This window comes from Scyliorhinus torazame, chromosome 1, assembly GCF_047496885.1.
Source record: "Scyliorhinus torazame isolate Kashiwa2021f chromosome 1, sScyTor2.1, whole genome shotgun sequence".
In the NCBI taxonomy this organism is placed as follows: Eukaryota; Metazoa; Chordata; class Chondrichthyes; order Carcharhiniformes; family Scyliorhinidae; genus Scyliorhinus; species Scyliorhinus torazame.
In genome coordinates, this window is record NC_092707.1 from 330,995,382 (window position 1) to 331,009,530 (window position 14,149).

General features: G+C 50.7%; 2 protein-coding genes across 4 annotated transcripts in view; one reads left to right on the forward strand and one right to left on the reverse strand.

Moving 5' to 3' along the window:
• Window positions 1-14,149, reverse strand: part of angel2 (angel homolog 2 (Drosophila)) — a 99,411-nt gene that overhangs the window by 32,431 nt on the left and 52,831 nt on the right. The gene's annotated exons all lie outside the window — the stretch shown is intronic.
• On the forward strand, window positions 9,065-9,784 carry LOC140395055 (kinetochore protein spc24-like). Its single transcript, XM_072482826.1, is given in 2 exon segments — window positions 9,065-9,280; window positions 9,282-9,784. Coding segments are annotated over 2 exon segments (564 nt in total). The 3' UTR covers window positions 9,630-9,784.

Consider the following 14,149-nt stretch of genomic DNA (forward strand, 5'->3'; position numbering starts at 1 on the left):
GTCCTGATGAAGGAGCTACGCTCCAAAAGCTAGTGACTCCAAATAAACCTGTTGGACTTTTACCTGGTGTTGGAAGACTTCGTACTGTGCAAAGTGATAGAGGGTGTCATTGGCAGTGCTATAAAACAGCACTTGCACTGCAAGAATCTGCTCCCTGGTGGTCAGTTTAGGTTCTGTCATGGTTCTTTGATTTCTGACCCCATTACAGCCCAATCCAAACATGGACAATAGAGCCAAATTCCAGAGGTGAGGCGAGAATGACTGCACTTGACATCAAGGCAGCATTTGACCGAGTGGCATCAAGCACCCCTTTAGAACAATCAACATCATTAGGGAAACGATACACAAAAAACTATTGGTATTAAGGGCCGACAAGTCTCCCGGGCCTAATGGCCTACATCCTAGGTTATTAAAAGGGGCAGCGGAGATAATTGATCTATTGGTTACAATATTCCAAAATTCCATGGACACAGGAAAGGTTCCAGTGGATTGGAAAAATGCTAACCTAATGCCCTTAACCAAAAAGGGAGGGAGAATGTGGGAAATTACAGACCAGTTAGTTTAACATGTTGTTGGGAAATTGTTAAAATCAATTATCAAGAAAGTAATAACAGGACATTTGGAAAGTCAAAATGCTATCCATCAGAGTCAGCATGGTTTCATGAAGGGCAAATCACGTTTGACTAATTTGCTAGGGTTCTTTGAAGATGTAACAAGCAAAGAAATTGGCCTTGGTTGACTGACTGTGTGGAGATTATACTTTCTCCCCGTCTCTGCGTGGGTTTCCGCTGGATGTTCCAGTTTTCTCCCACAGTCCAAAGATGTGCAGGTTAGGTGGATTGCCCCTTGGTATCCAAGAGGTTGGGTGGAGTTGTGGGGATGGGGTGTTGGCATGGGTTTGAGTGGGGTCCACTTTCCAGGGGATGGTGCGGACTCAGGCCGAATGGCCTCCTTCTGCGCTGTGGGGATTCTATGAAAGTGGATTATGGGGATCCTGTAGATATAGTATGTCTGGACTTCAGGAAAGTGTTTGATAAGGTGCCGTACAGAAGGTTAATTCAAGTTAGATCACGTGGGGTTAAGAGTAATTTATTCGCTTGGACAGAAGACTGGCTGATGGACAGGAGACAGAGAGGAGGGATAAATTGTTTTTTTTCTGGATGGCAAGATGTAACTAGTGGGTGCCACAGGGTCCTTGGACCCCAGATATTTACAATCTATATAAACAACTTGGATACAGGGATAGAAGGTTCTATCGCCAAATTTGCATACAACACAAAAATAGGTGGGACAGTAAGTTGCAATGAGAAAATAAGGCGGCACGGCAGCACAGTGCGGGCGGCACGGCAGCACAGTGCGGGCGGCACGGCAGCACAGTTGAGGCAGTACAGTAGCACACTGGTTAGCACTGTTGCTTCACAGCTCCAGAGTTCCAGGTTCAATTCCTGCTTGGGTCACTGTCTGTGCGGAGTCTGCACATTCTCCCAGTGTCTGTGTGGGTTCCTCCGGGTGCTCCGGTTTCCTCCCATAGTCCCAAAATGTGCAGGTTAGGTAGATTGGGCATGATAAATTGTCCCTTTGCGTCCAAAAGGTTAGGTGGGGTTACTAGGATAGGGTGGCGGTGTGGGCTTAGGTAGGGTGCTCTTTCCAAGGGCCTGTGCAGACTCGATGGGCCGAATTACCTCCTTCTGCACTGTAAATTCTATGATTCGATAAGAACCTTACAAATTAATATAGATAGGTTAGGAGAGTGGGCCAAAATGTGGCAGATAAAGTTTAACGTGGATAAGTGTGAGGTCATGCATTTTGGTCGGAAAAATGGTGCTCCGTTGCAGAGGGATCTGGGGGTCCTCGTGCATGAGTCACAGAAAACTAGCATGCAGGCACAGCAGATAATAAAGAAAGCAAATGGAGTGTGGGCATTTATAGCTAAAGAAATAGAATAAAGGTAAGGAAGTGTTGCTGCAACTAAACAAGGCATTGGTGAGACCACACCTGGAGTATTGTGCATATTTTCAGTCCTTTTATTTGAGGAAAGATGTAGAGGCATTGGAGGCAGTTCAGAGGAGGTTCATTAGGTTAATTCCAGAGATGAGGAGTTTGTTGTATGAAGAGAGATTGAACAGTTAAGGCCTATACTCTCTAGAGTTTAGAAAAATGAGGGAAGATCAAATGGACGTATACAAGATGATAAAATGTATGCATAAAGTAGATGTGGAGCAACAAGAGATGGCAAATTTGTGGAGCTTCTTCTTGTGGGGCATTCTAGATTGAGAGGTCATAGTCTTAGGACAAGAGATGGCAAATTTAAAACAGAGCTGTGGAGAAACTCCTTCTCCGAAAGTGTTGTGAATCTGTGGAATTCGCTATCCCAGAGTGCGGTGGATGCAGGGACATTCAATAAATTTGAGGAGGAGTTAGACAGATTTCTAATTGCTAATGGGTTGAAGGGTTATGGAGAACGGGCAGGACAGTGGAATTAAGGCCAGGAGGAGATCACCATGATTGTATTGAACGGTAGAGCGGGCTCGAGAAGCTAAATTGCCGACTCCTGCCCCTAGTTCTTGTGTTCTAAGAAATACTCTGGCAGATTTCACCATCCAACTCTTGGTCTGTAGCACTGTAGGGAACAGCACTCCAAGCTCAAATATGGTGTTCATGATCAATAATGGAATTTCTTGATTAATATGAAGATCAGTGATTACGGGGAGAAGATAGGAGAATGGGGATGAGGAGCATATCAGCCATGATCGAATGGCGGACCAGATCCAATGGGACAAATGGTCTAATTCTGCTCCTATATTTTATGAAATGTATCTATCTCCTTCTTGAAATTTAATGATTCAGACTCCACCGCACTATGGGGCAGAAAGTTCCACAAATTCAGCCCCCCCTGTGAGCAGTAGTTCTTCCTCATCTCAGTTCTAAATCTACCCCCTCTCAATCTATCTGTGAGCTCTCGTTCTAGATCCATAAACCTAAGCAGCCACTCCCTCCAGCACTGATGCACGGTGTCTTGGGACTGACATGTTTTGTCTCCAACAAACATGTCCATCGTCCTTTGTGGCAATAATTTGTAATATATAGAAAATGCTGTCCAGCAACTCACCAAGGTTCCTTCGAAACCACCTTCTAAACCCGTGACTTCATCAGCTAGGAAGGCAAGGACAATATTCACTTGGGAATGCCATCATCGACAAGTTCCAAGACACATATCAAATTGACTTGGAACTATAGCCCTGTTCCTTCACTATCAGAGTCAAAATCCTGTAATTCCCTTCCTAACGGGACTGTGGGTGTCTCTACGCCACCTGGACTTTAGCCGTTCAAGGTGGCACACTACCAGATTCTCAGTGGCATATAAAGATGGGCAACAAATGTTGGCCAAGCAATCGATGCCCACATCCCATGTAAGAATATCTTTGTAATTTCATGCTTCCATCTATATTGCATTCAATGCTGCCTATCTTTGTGTCATGGGTGTGGTTTTCTATCCCATTATCTGAGTTGTCAATAAACATGATGAACAATTATAGCCTTACGAGACACCACTAGTTGCATGCTACAATTAGAGTACCTGCCCATTATTCCTACACTGTCCCCTGCCACTCATACAATTTCCTATCCGTAGGCTTCAAGTTTAATTTTTGGTCTCAAATGAGAGACTTCCTCAAATGCCTGCTGGAAGTCAATGTAAATAACTGACCTGAACTTCCCCGAGTGGCAATCAGCGTCGGTCGGATAGTCACTCTGTTCCCAATTTATTACCTTAATTGTTTTTCGATCTGATCCCACCTGACACTCTGACTCAGGCTGAGTGAGGTCCAGGCAGTGCAGTGCATCCCCGGAGCCTCGTGTTGAAGTATAGCCAAGTCAAAGGGAAGGATGCCACACCCTCCTTTTTTACAGCTATTGCAAACCAGGAAGATACACTGAAGTTTAACGGTTCTTGACTGGCCAGGGAGAAGGCAAGTGTCTGAGGTAAGTGGATAGGATTTGGAGGGGGTGGGACGCCGGAGATTGGGAGTTTGGAGAGGTCATTGGAGGTCGGGTGGGTGATTGGAGGTGAGACGTGGACGGTCAGGTGGGGAGGGGAAGTTTGTATTTACTCAAGTGAAGTTTGCACTTGTGGGCAATTGCTTTGCAAACGTTATTTGGGAACATTTGAAGGAGATTCGGCAGCACATTTTTGGGTAGCCCCCCAATATGAAGCTAGGGAGCTCGGACATTCTGGCCCAATGTTCTTTGATGTTTCCCTGTCCACTACTTTAGTCATCTCATCAAAACATTCAGGTTCATCACACATAACCAACTCTTTACAAATCCATGCTGGCATTATTCAGTCCCATTCACAATTCTTCATAAAATGCAAACAGGGACAATGTTCAGGCTAAGTGACAAGTAACTTAGGGCAGCACAGTGGCATAGTTGCACTGCTGCCTCACAGCACCAGGGATCCAGGTGACTGTGTGAGGAGTTTGCATCTTCTCTCAGTGCCTGCGTTGGTTTCCTCCGGGTGCTCCAGTTTCCTCCCACAGTCCAAAGATGTTGGGGGCGATTCTCCGATCGCGGGGCTAAGTGCCCGCGCCGTTGTGAACGCCGTCACGTTCCACGACGGCGCGAACAGACCTCCGCCGCGGCCGGTTCACAGCCAGAAAAGGGGCCAGTAGCGGCGACGCGAGAAACGCAGTGGGCATTGCGCAGGACCAGCGGTGTCATTGCGCGACACCAGGATGACGCTGCGCTGCGCATAAGGAAGTGCGCAGATCGGCACACACACACCAGGGTCCGACATGGATGAGCCCCGTCGCGCCGCTCCCCGCTTCCGGGACAGCGACCTGGAGGCACTTCTGGGGGCAGTGGAGGAGCGCCGGGCCATCCCCTTTCCCATACGTGGACAGCGGCAGCCGTGCAGCACCATGAGGCGTGGATGGCGAGAGCTCGGGATGGCGGTCAGCACCGTGGGGCACATCCCCCGCACGGAAGACCAGTGCAGGAAGAAACTTCACGACCTCATGAGGGCAGCGAGGGTAAGTGCCCTGACACGCCCCCCAGGGCAACCCCCCACCACGCCGGGGGGTGGGGCGCTGGGGCCCCACGTTGCACCCGGGACACATGTGGAACCCCCCACCCCACCCAGTGGGCAGGTGCCATGGCGTGGGTCATAGTGTCCCCACCTTGTGATAATGTTGCGTTCATGTGTGCGTCCTGCTAATGACCGCCTAACCCTGAGGTTCATCTCCTCTCTCCCCCCACCCCCAAGCTCACAATCACAGGGAGCGTGCAAGAACTGGAGGGGAATCACCTGAGCTGCACCCCCTTACCGTCTATGACAAACGGCACTGGACCTTGCTGGGGGAGCCGCCAGCCGGGAGGTAGCGCCGTGCCAGGTCGGAGGCGAAGCTCCAAGTGAGAATCCACTGTATGCATGCTGTCCTTCAGCCCATCAGTGCCCCCACCACCCCTCACACCCCGCCGCCTGACACTGCACCACCCCCACAGTCCACACCCTCACACCCCACCGCCTGACACTGTACCACCCCCACAGTCCACACCCTCACACCCCACCGCCTGACATTGCACCACCCCCACAGTCCACACCCTCACAATGCCCCCTCCACCCCCTCACGTACGACCCCGCGTGTCTAACGAAACGTGCCTTACTGTGTTCTCCAGGGCCAGAGGAGCACCATCGTGGAACTGCTTATTCACCCCGCAGCCGTACAGTTCCAACCTCTTCTGGCCAGAGTCGCACGGGACAGAGGGGAAGGATCCCGGGCAGGAGGGCCATCCTCTGAGACCGGGCCATCGAGGCGTGACGCACAGAGGACAGACAGAGACGTCAGGACAGAGGGTAATGACTCTTCTGACAGTGAGATGGACGAGGAGGGAACAGCGAGCCCGGATAGTGACGCACAGAGGACGTTGCGACATTCGAGGCACAGGGGCACGGCACCTGGCATGGGCCGTGATCTCAATGCACTGGGCAAAGGTTCCAGACAGGAGACACCAGAGCTAAGCACAGACGAGGACCTAGCGGCCGCGGCACTGCTGTCACCTACACCCTCCAACATCGCAGATACACTCACCTCGGTTGGGCAAGTAAGTGACGAGGCTTCTGGTTCACAGACTGGTGCGCACCACAGCCGAACCGGTACAGCAGATGGAGGTAGGAGCAGCCGAGGGGCTGGACGGTCGGAGTACAGGCCCGGCTCAGCACCCAGCTGCTGCCCAAACGGCTCCCGGGTTCCTGGGCATTCCAGGCCCACCCACAGACGCAATGCATTTGCTACCCCAGGGACCAGACGACGGGATGACAGCTGTCTTCCGGCAACTGCAGACGCAGCTGGAGGAGTCCATCCGCGTCGACGAGCAGGGAGTGGTGTCGGTAATGGCTGCCATCCATGCCGACACCACACGGGTGGCGTCCGCGATGGAGGCAATGGGGGAAACGGTTTCGGCCATGAGTCAGGTTCTTCAGGGCGTGGGGCTAAGTGTGCACGCGTCATCTGTGGCCCATGACAGGGCTGCTCACTCACAGGCAGCCATGCTCCAGAGCCACATGGACATTGCCGCTGCGCTCCGGGGTCAGGCCCAGTCTCAGCAGGCCATGGCCCTGTCCCAGCAGGCCATCGCTGAGAGCATCGGCGGCTTTGTCCATGTGATGGATGGCGTCGCCCAGACCCAGCGAGAGGTAGGGCAGTCCCTGACAGGGATGTCGCACTCCCTCAGCTCCATCGCCGGGAACGTTCAGACCCTGGTCGATTCCACAGCGGACCTCCAGGACTGGCAGCGCCAGGTGTCGGTGGTGCAACGGGGCTTGCCTCCGCACGCACCACCGTCCCTTCGAGTGGCCCGGGAGCCAATGGGCTCCCCGAGGGAGGAGGAGGTCCTGGTGCCTGTCCCGGTTACCACAGCAAGGGAGGGACCGGAACACTCGCTCTCCCCCCCTGTCCTGTCCCTGGTGCATCTGGTGGGCAGCGGGCAGAGGAGGGTGTCACCAAGCCATCCAGCACGCCTGCCGAGCAGCCTAGCCCATCCAGGCCATACCGCCCCAGGAAGCGCACGCCGACGGGGAGCCACGTCGAAGGGCAGGATTCTCAGCAGTCCGCCTCCACTCCTGATATACCCATCTGGGAAGACACCTAGACGTATTGGTAGGGCCTGTAAGGCCAGACACATAGTAAGTTGGCACGGGTGCAGGACACAGATTAATTATAGGGGCTAGGGCACGTGTCTTTCAATGTGACAATTAAAGTTGTTACACCAAACCTTCATGCGTCTGTCCTATTTCCGGTGCCGGGGGGGGGGGGGGGGGGGGGCACACACGTGAGGGTGCCCGGTGACAATGGTGTTCGAGGATCATTACAAGGGTGAGCCCCCCCCAACACCAAACACGCCGTCGTCCTCAGTGCTCCGACGCCCGCTGCCCCACATGGACATGTGATGGAGTATTCGTGACGCATAGAGGGGACACCGAGGTGGGGGTGTTCAGATATGGCCATGAGTCAGACATTCAGTAGTGATCTGTAGCTCACAGCTCATCGCAGAGCGGGTTGTCATCATCCAACATGGCACTGTTCGGAAGTAAAAGTCTACCGACAATAACGAGGTGCCGCAGGTGTAGTGTTGCTTGAGAGTGGTGTCGTGTGTGGTAGGGTTGTGCGATGGTGCGGGAGGTGGGTGCTGGGTGGTGCCAGTGTGCGCGGTCAATGGAGCGAGTGCCCTGAACGATGCCCTCCCCCTAGTGTGCGAATCGTGCGGCGATCAACGCATTGCGTGCCCGCTGTCCCAAACGGTGGCGTTGTGCGGCCTCCCGGCCATATCCCGCGCCCCGATGGTGTCTGTGCCCCGCCACCCTCCCATCCTCCCCCTCCTCATCTCATGTTCAGAGTCGCTGCCCTCTTCGGGCTCACCTGCTTCTTCCTCCTCCATCACATCGCCCCTCTGTTGGCTTCTGGTTCACAGACTGGTGCGCACCACAGCCGAACCGGTACAGCAGATGGAGGTAGGAGCAGCCGAGGGGCTGGACGGTCGGAGTACAGGCCCATCCAAACTATTTGATCTAAAGAGTTTCCACTCAATATTTGGGAAGTTAAAGTCACCCATGACTACTACCCTGTGACTTCTGCACCTTTCCAAAATCTGTTTCCCAATCTGTTCCTCCACATCTCTGCTACTATTGGGGGGCCTATAGAAAACTCCTAACAAGGTGACTGCTCCTTTCCTATTTGTGACTTCAACCCATACTACCTCATTAGGGTGATACTCCTCGAACTGCCTTTCTGCAGCTGTTATACTATCTCTAATTAACAATGCCACCCCCGGTCTGACCCCCCCCCCCCCAGACTGTCTGTCTGACCCCCCCCAGACTGTCTGTCTGACCCCCCCCAGACTGTCTGTCTGACCCCCCCCCAGACTGTCTGTCTGACCCCCCCCCAGACTGTCTGTCTGCCCCCCCCAGACTGTCTGTCTGACCCCCCCCAGACTTTGTCTGACCCCCCCAGACTGTCTGTCTGACCCCCCCACGACTGTCTGTCTGACCCCCCCCACGACTGTCTGTCTGATCCCCCCCCGACTGTCTGTCTGACCCCCCCCGACTGTCTGTCTGACCCCCCCCCCCAGACTGTCTGTCTGACCCCCCCCCCAGACTGTCTTTCTGACCCCCCCCAGACTGTCTGTCTGACCCCCCTTCCCGACTGTCTGTCTGACCCCCCCAGACTGTCTGTCTGATCCCCCCCCAGACTGTCTGTCTGACCCCCCCCCCCAGACTGTCTGTCTGACCCCCCCCCCCAGACTGTCTGTCTGACCCCCCCCCCCAGACTGTCTTTCTGACCCCCCCCAGACTGTCTGTCTGACCCCCCTTCCCGACTGTCTGTCTGACCCCCCCAGACTGTCTGTCTGATCCCCCCCCAGACTGTCTGTCTGACCCCCCCCCCCCCAGACTGTCTGTCTGACCCCCCCCCCCAGACTGTCTGTCTGACCCCCCCCCCCTTTTCAGTGAACGACAGAGCCAAGAGGTCAGACATGCTGCTTTGTGTTCCCAGGTGGCTACCCCGGCAGGATGGAGGCGCAACTGAAGGCGCTGACCGATGAAATGTTGATCATCCTGTCCGGCTGCCACGGCGAGGTTTTGCTGCAGAAGGCCATGGCGGATAAAGCAGAGACCTTGAGCAGGTACCTGGAATATGAAACATCGGCGAGGCAGATGCTGGCAGAGATACAGCAGTCACGAGAAAAAGTGGCACTGAAAGTTATAGAAGTTGAAGAAGAACAAAATAAAAAAATTTCTGGAGGTGCAGAAGATTAAGGAAGAGTGGGAAAACCTTCAACAACAGAATTCTGAGAAAGAACCAGAACTCAAGTTGTTACAGAAAGAGCTGGAAGAGCTTGAAAGGACTGAAAAACAAATTTCCAAAATGGAAGAAGAGGTAACTGAAGATACAACAGTGGTTATTCCTTCTTCTAAGTACTTGGCTCATATCTACCACAAGGTAACTAAGATCATTTGGGACTATGACAGTGACCCTTCTCTTGTGAAAGGCGGTATCCTTTCATTTGTGAATTTGAGAGAAGCAGTGAAAGCCAGATGTGGGACCACTGATGTTTGGAATAATAGAAATGGGTGACCAACAAGTAATGTCATAGCGTTGAAGATTTTTGTGTAATTAAAGACTGGAGTTCCATTCTATGAAAGACTGGGAGAAAAGGGAGCTTGAATAAAGCATGATAGTATGAGTGTTGAATTCAAACGATGTGAGAAAAAAATAAAATCCCTCCACTCCAACCCAAAAAAAAAAACAATGCCACCCCCCCCACCTCTTTTACCACCCTCCCTAATCTTATTGAAACATCTATAACCAGGGACCTCCAACAACCATTTCTGCCCCTCTTCTATCCAAGTTTCCATGATGGCCACCACATCGTAGTCCCAAGTACCGATCCATGCCTTAAGTTCACCCACCTTATTCCTGATGCTTCTTGCGTTGAAGTATACACACTTCAACCCATCTCCGTGCCTGCAAGTACTCTCCTTTGTCAGTGTTCCCTTCCCCACTGCCTCATTACACGCTTTGGCGTCCTGAATATCGGCTACCTTAGTTGCTGGACTACAAATCCGGTTCCCATTCCCCTGCCAAATTAGTTTAAACCCTCCCGAAGAGTACTAGAAAACCTCCCTCCCAGGATATTGGTGCCCCTCTGGTTCAGATGCAACCCGTCCTGCTTGTAGAGGTCCCACCTTCCCCAGAATGCGCTCCAATTATCCAAATACCTGAAGCCCTCCCTCCTACACCATTCCTGCAGCCACGTGTTCAACTGCACTCTCTCCCTATTCCTAGCCTCGCTATCACGTGGCACCGGCAACAAACCAGAGATGACAACTCTGTCTGTCCTGGCTTTTAACTTCCAGCCTAACTCCCTAAACTTGTTTATTACCTCCACACCCCTTTTCCTACCTATGTCGTTGGTACCAATGTGCACGACTTCTGGCTGCTCCCCCTCCCCCTTAAGGATCCTGAAGACACGATCCGAGACATCCCTGGCCCTGGCATCCGGGAGGCAACATACCTTCCGGGAGTCTCGCTCGCGACCACAGAATCTCCTATCTATTCCCCTAACCATTGAATCTCCTACTACTATTGCTTTTCTATTCTCCCCCCTTCCCTTCTGAGCCCCAGAGCCAGAATCAGTGCCAGAGACCTGGCCGCCATGGCCTTTCCCCGGTAGGTCACCCCCCCAACAGCATCCAAAACGGTATACTTGTTTTGAAGGGGAACGGCCACGAGGGATCCCTGCACTGTCTGCCTGTTTTTTTTTTTCCCAGATTGTAACCCAGCTATTCTTGTCCTGTACCTTGGGTGTGGTTACCTCCCTGTAACTCTTCTCAATCACCCCCTCTGCCTCCCGGATGATCCGAAGTTCATCCATCTTTAGCTCCAGTTCCCTAACACGGTCTTTGAGGAGCTGAAGTTGGGTGCACTTCCTGCAGGTATAGTCAGCAGGGACACCGGTGGTATCCCTCACCACCCACATCCTACAGGAGCATGCAACTGGCCTAGCCTCCATCCCCTCTGACCTGACAGACTATAGCTGCCCTGTGGACTAACTAGATCTCCGCCCTCCGACTCTGCTCCCAGTCAGCTACACTTTCTGTAAACTCCTGGCTCTCTTCTCACTCTTTGCGGAAATGTCGGAAACAAAATGAAAGGAGCACCTTACTCCCTCCTCACCTAACTCCCTCGGTCACCAAACTCTTACTATAGCACTCAAATGCACCAAATTCAGCACTCCCTCGGTCACCAAACTCTTACTATAGCACTCAAAATGCACCAAATTCAGCACTCAGTGCAAACAAAGTCTGCACTGTAGGGGATCACTTTTATACTGTGAATCTAGCCTCTGAAAACTGGCCTAATCCATTTAACTAATTAACAAGCTCCAGCTGCAAGTGCCTACAAGTAGAAGCTTGTTTAAAGCTGATTGAAAATTCACCTTCTTCTAAACCAAACAGCAACTTTTAAGTTAATTAACTAAATAAAAGAAAGACTAAACTTTAGATAAAAATGAAGCCTTATACTCCCTCGGTCACCAAATTCTTACTATAGCACTCAAAATGCACCAAATTCAGCACTCAGTGCGAAACCTTCCAAAAAGTGGAATACTCGCCACTTGCTGCACTGCAAATTGTCTTCGTGTAAAATTTTGCAACCCATCATAATAAACAAATATTGTGTCCCTGCAGTTCTGTTTGTGACTGCAGTTCTGTTTATAAATCTGTTAGTTAATTCATTTTGCTTCATCTTAATAGGGTTGATGAACGTGTGTGAAAATGGAAAGTAAGATTCCAGCCAATGAGTTTACTTTCCAGTATTTCACAACATTCTCATGACATTAAGTTAATATTACAAGATTCTATTGATCCTTTGATCACAAATGATCCGCAGCCTATTTCAAAGGAATTAAAAAGCCAATAAAGGGCAAGGCGGAGGGCACTTTAAAAACGGTAGGTGGGACCCAATTCCAAGATTTCTGACCCCATTCCTGGGCATTCCGATGTTTGGGAGTGCCTTTTAAGGGTATGGGTTGCTTCAGGTTGCAAACCCACACCCTGCACTCCTGACCGAATTGGCTCCATTGCAGGGCATTAGCAAGCCCTGGTCATCACTGCAAATTTTATGAAGTTGGGCCAGCTTTTCGAAAAGCCTTGGTTCACGTTCCCCCCCAAAGAGCTTTTTTATTATAATTGATCCCGATGATCCTTGGGCTACAAGCCAGTGTGATGAATAACCTTACATGAGATGACCAACTAGTGTGGTCATCAGGAGGTGGCATTTCATTGATAAACATAACACTTGATGGATGGCAGATGGGGACACAAAAGATGTGTAAACAACTTGGATATTGTGACAACTGCATGGCCTTGCAGTGCCTGTGAAGAGAATTGTTAAGGACTGGGACTTGCTTTGAGACTGTCTGAGCCAGGCCTCGAGGAACCAGAAATTTGGCTTAAAAGGGACGCTGCTTCCAGGATTCAGGGCTGAAGCCGGAAGGAATAGTCAACCACTGGAGACTATGGGAAGTAGGGCCAGGAATTAAGAGACTAACTGTTGTTCCCACCCGTGGTAAGGTAATTCAGAGACTTGGTAATGTATGCACCAGGGGAATTTTAGCAAATTAAGTTCCTGTCGTGGAACAGACTCATTTGAGGTTATCCATTTTGGTGAACAGACCAATTTGGGGTTAACATTTGCAATATAATATATATCTGTAATTTAGTATGAATGGGATGTAAGTAGTTGTCTGTATTTCTTTTCATATATAATAAATTGTTTTATCCTTTTCAAGCTATTTTTCTTTTCACTTTTTATATTATCAATTATAATTGTCATGCCATTATTATAATTATCATTATTCAATATAATTGTTTTAGCACATAACTTTCCTGTTACGTCTAAGAGGCTCTGAACATAAGTGAGACTCCAAAGGGACTCTCAGACGTGCCCCTTACATGGGATCCAAGTTTAGTGAGAGAAACACGGCAGTGATTGAAACAATAGGTTGAGAATTGTAAATTTGAGGTTACAGGAAACCAATGTAGGCTGGTGAAGACAGACAAGCAGGGCTTGTTGGATGAGCTGAAGTTTAGAGGCTTGAAGATGGAAAAGCTATTCATAGAGCATTGGAATAGTCACACCTGGAGGTCGCAAAAGCATGGATGAAAAGTTATAAAGCTGGTATTCGTGAATAGGATGTGGAGTTGGAAGCATGGCTTCATGTTAAACTGGTGGTGAACAGTCTGGTGCAGCTGCAATGGTGGCCAGGGAATGGGATGGAATTCATGGCAGGGACAAAATATTCATAGTAGGAGCTGAAAATGAAAACTTCAACCGTTTCAACATTTAGCTGGAGCAACTGTAGTTCACCCAAGACTAAATTTTCTGTCCTGCTTGTATCTTCCCATCCAGCTGGTGTGGTGCCTAGCTGACTCAAATAACTACTGCCCTTGAAAACAGGAAAGCTGGCGCCATGACCTCTGAGAGTGAGATTGGAGGCGATCGCACCTGTCACCACTATCCACCAGGGAGTCCAAGGAAAGAGAGGGCACCGGACAGCTCTGTGGGTGGGGTGGAAGAGAGAACATCAAGAAGAGGGTAGCTGTTGGGGATCCATGATTGACCTCGCAGGGGTCTATGAGTTTGTTCTCGGGGGTCTGTAAGGTCAGGGAGGGTGTCCTCATGACTAGGCTTGTTGGAGGCCCCTCCTTATGGGAGATAGGGGGGCATTGGCTGTAGCTGAAGATTTACTATCCAGTGATTTTTTTTAAATCGAGGAATGATAGCAAGCAACTCCCTGATGGCTGCTACTTGAGTTGCCAGGGTGCCTATTAGCACAGCCTAGCACTGAGGGAGGCACCAATTATGCCCAGTGAATAAGCTGAGTTTTATGCTTGAAACGGATTTAAATCTTGGCACTATCTCCTCCCCACAGCGCTACATCCAAGGTTGAGCCTCAGCTTTCAGTGAGAGGGCTGGCAGACCAAATGCCTCCGAAACAAGGGCCGAGGAATTCGCCTCTCTCTCTCAAGGTCCCAGCTCCTGCATTAGCGGTCCCATTGAATTCCCTCCCTTCCCAATGACCACCTCACCCT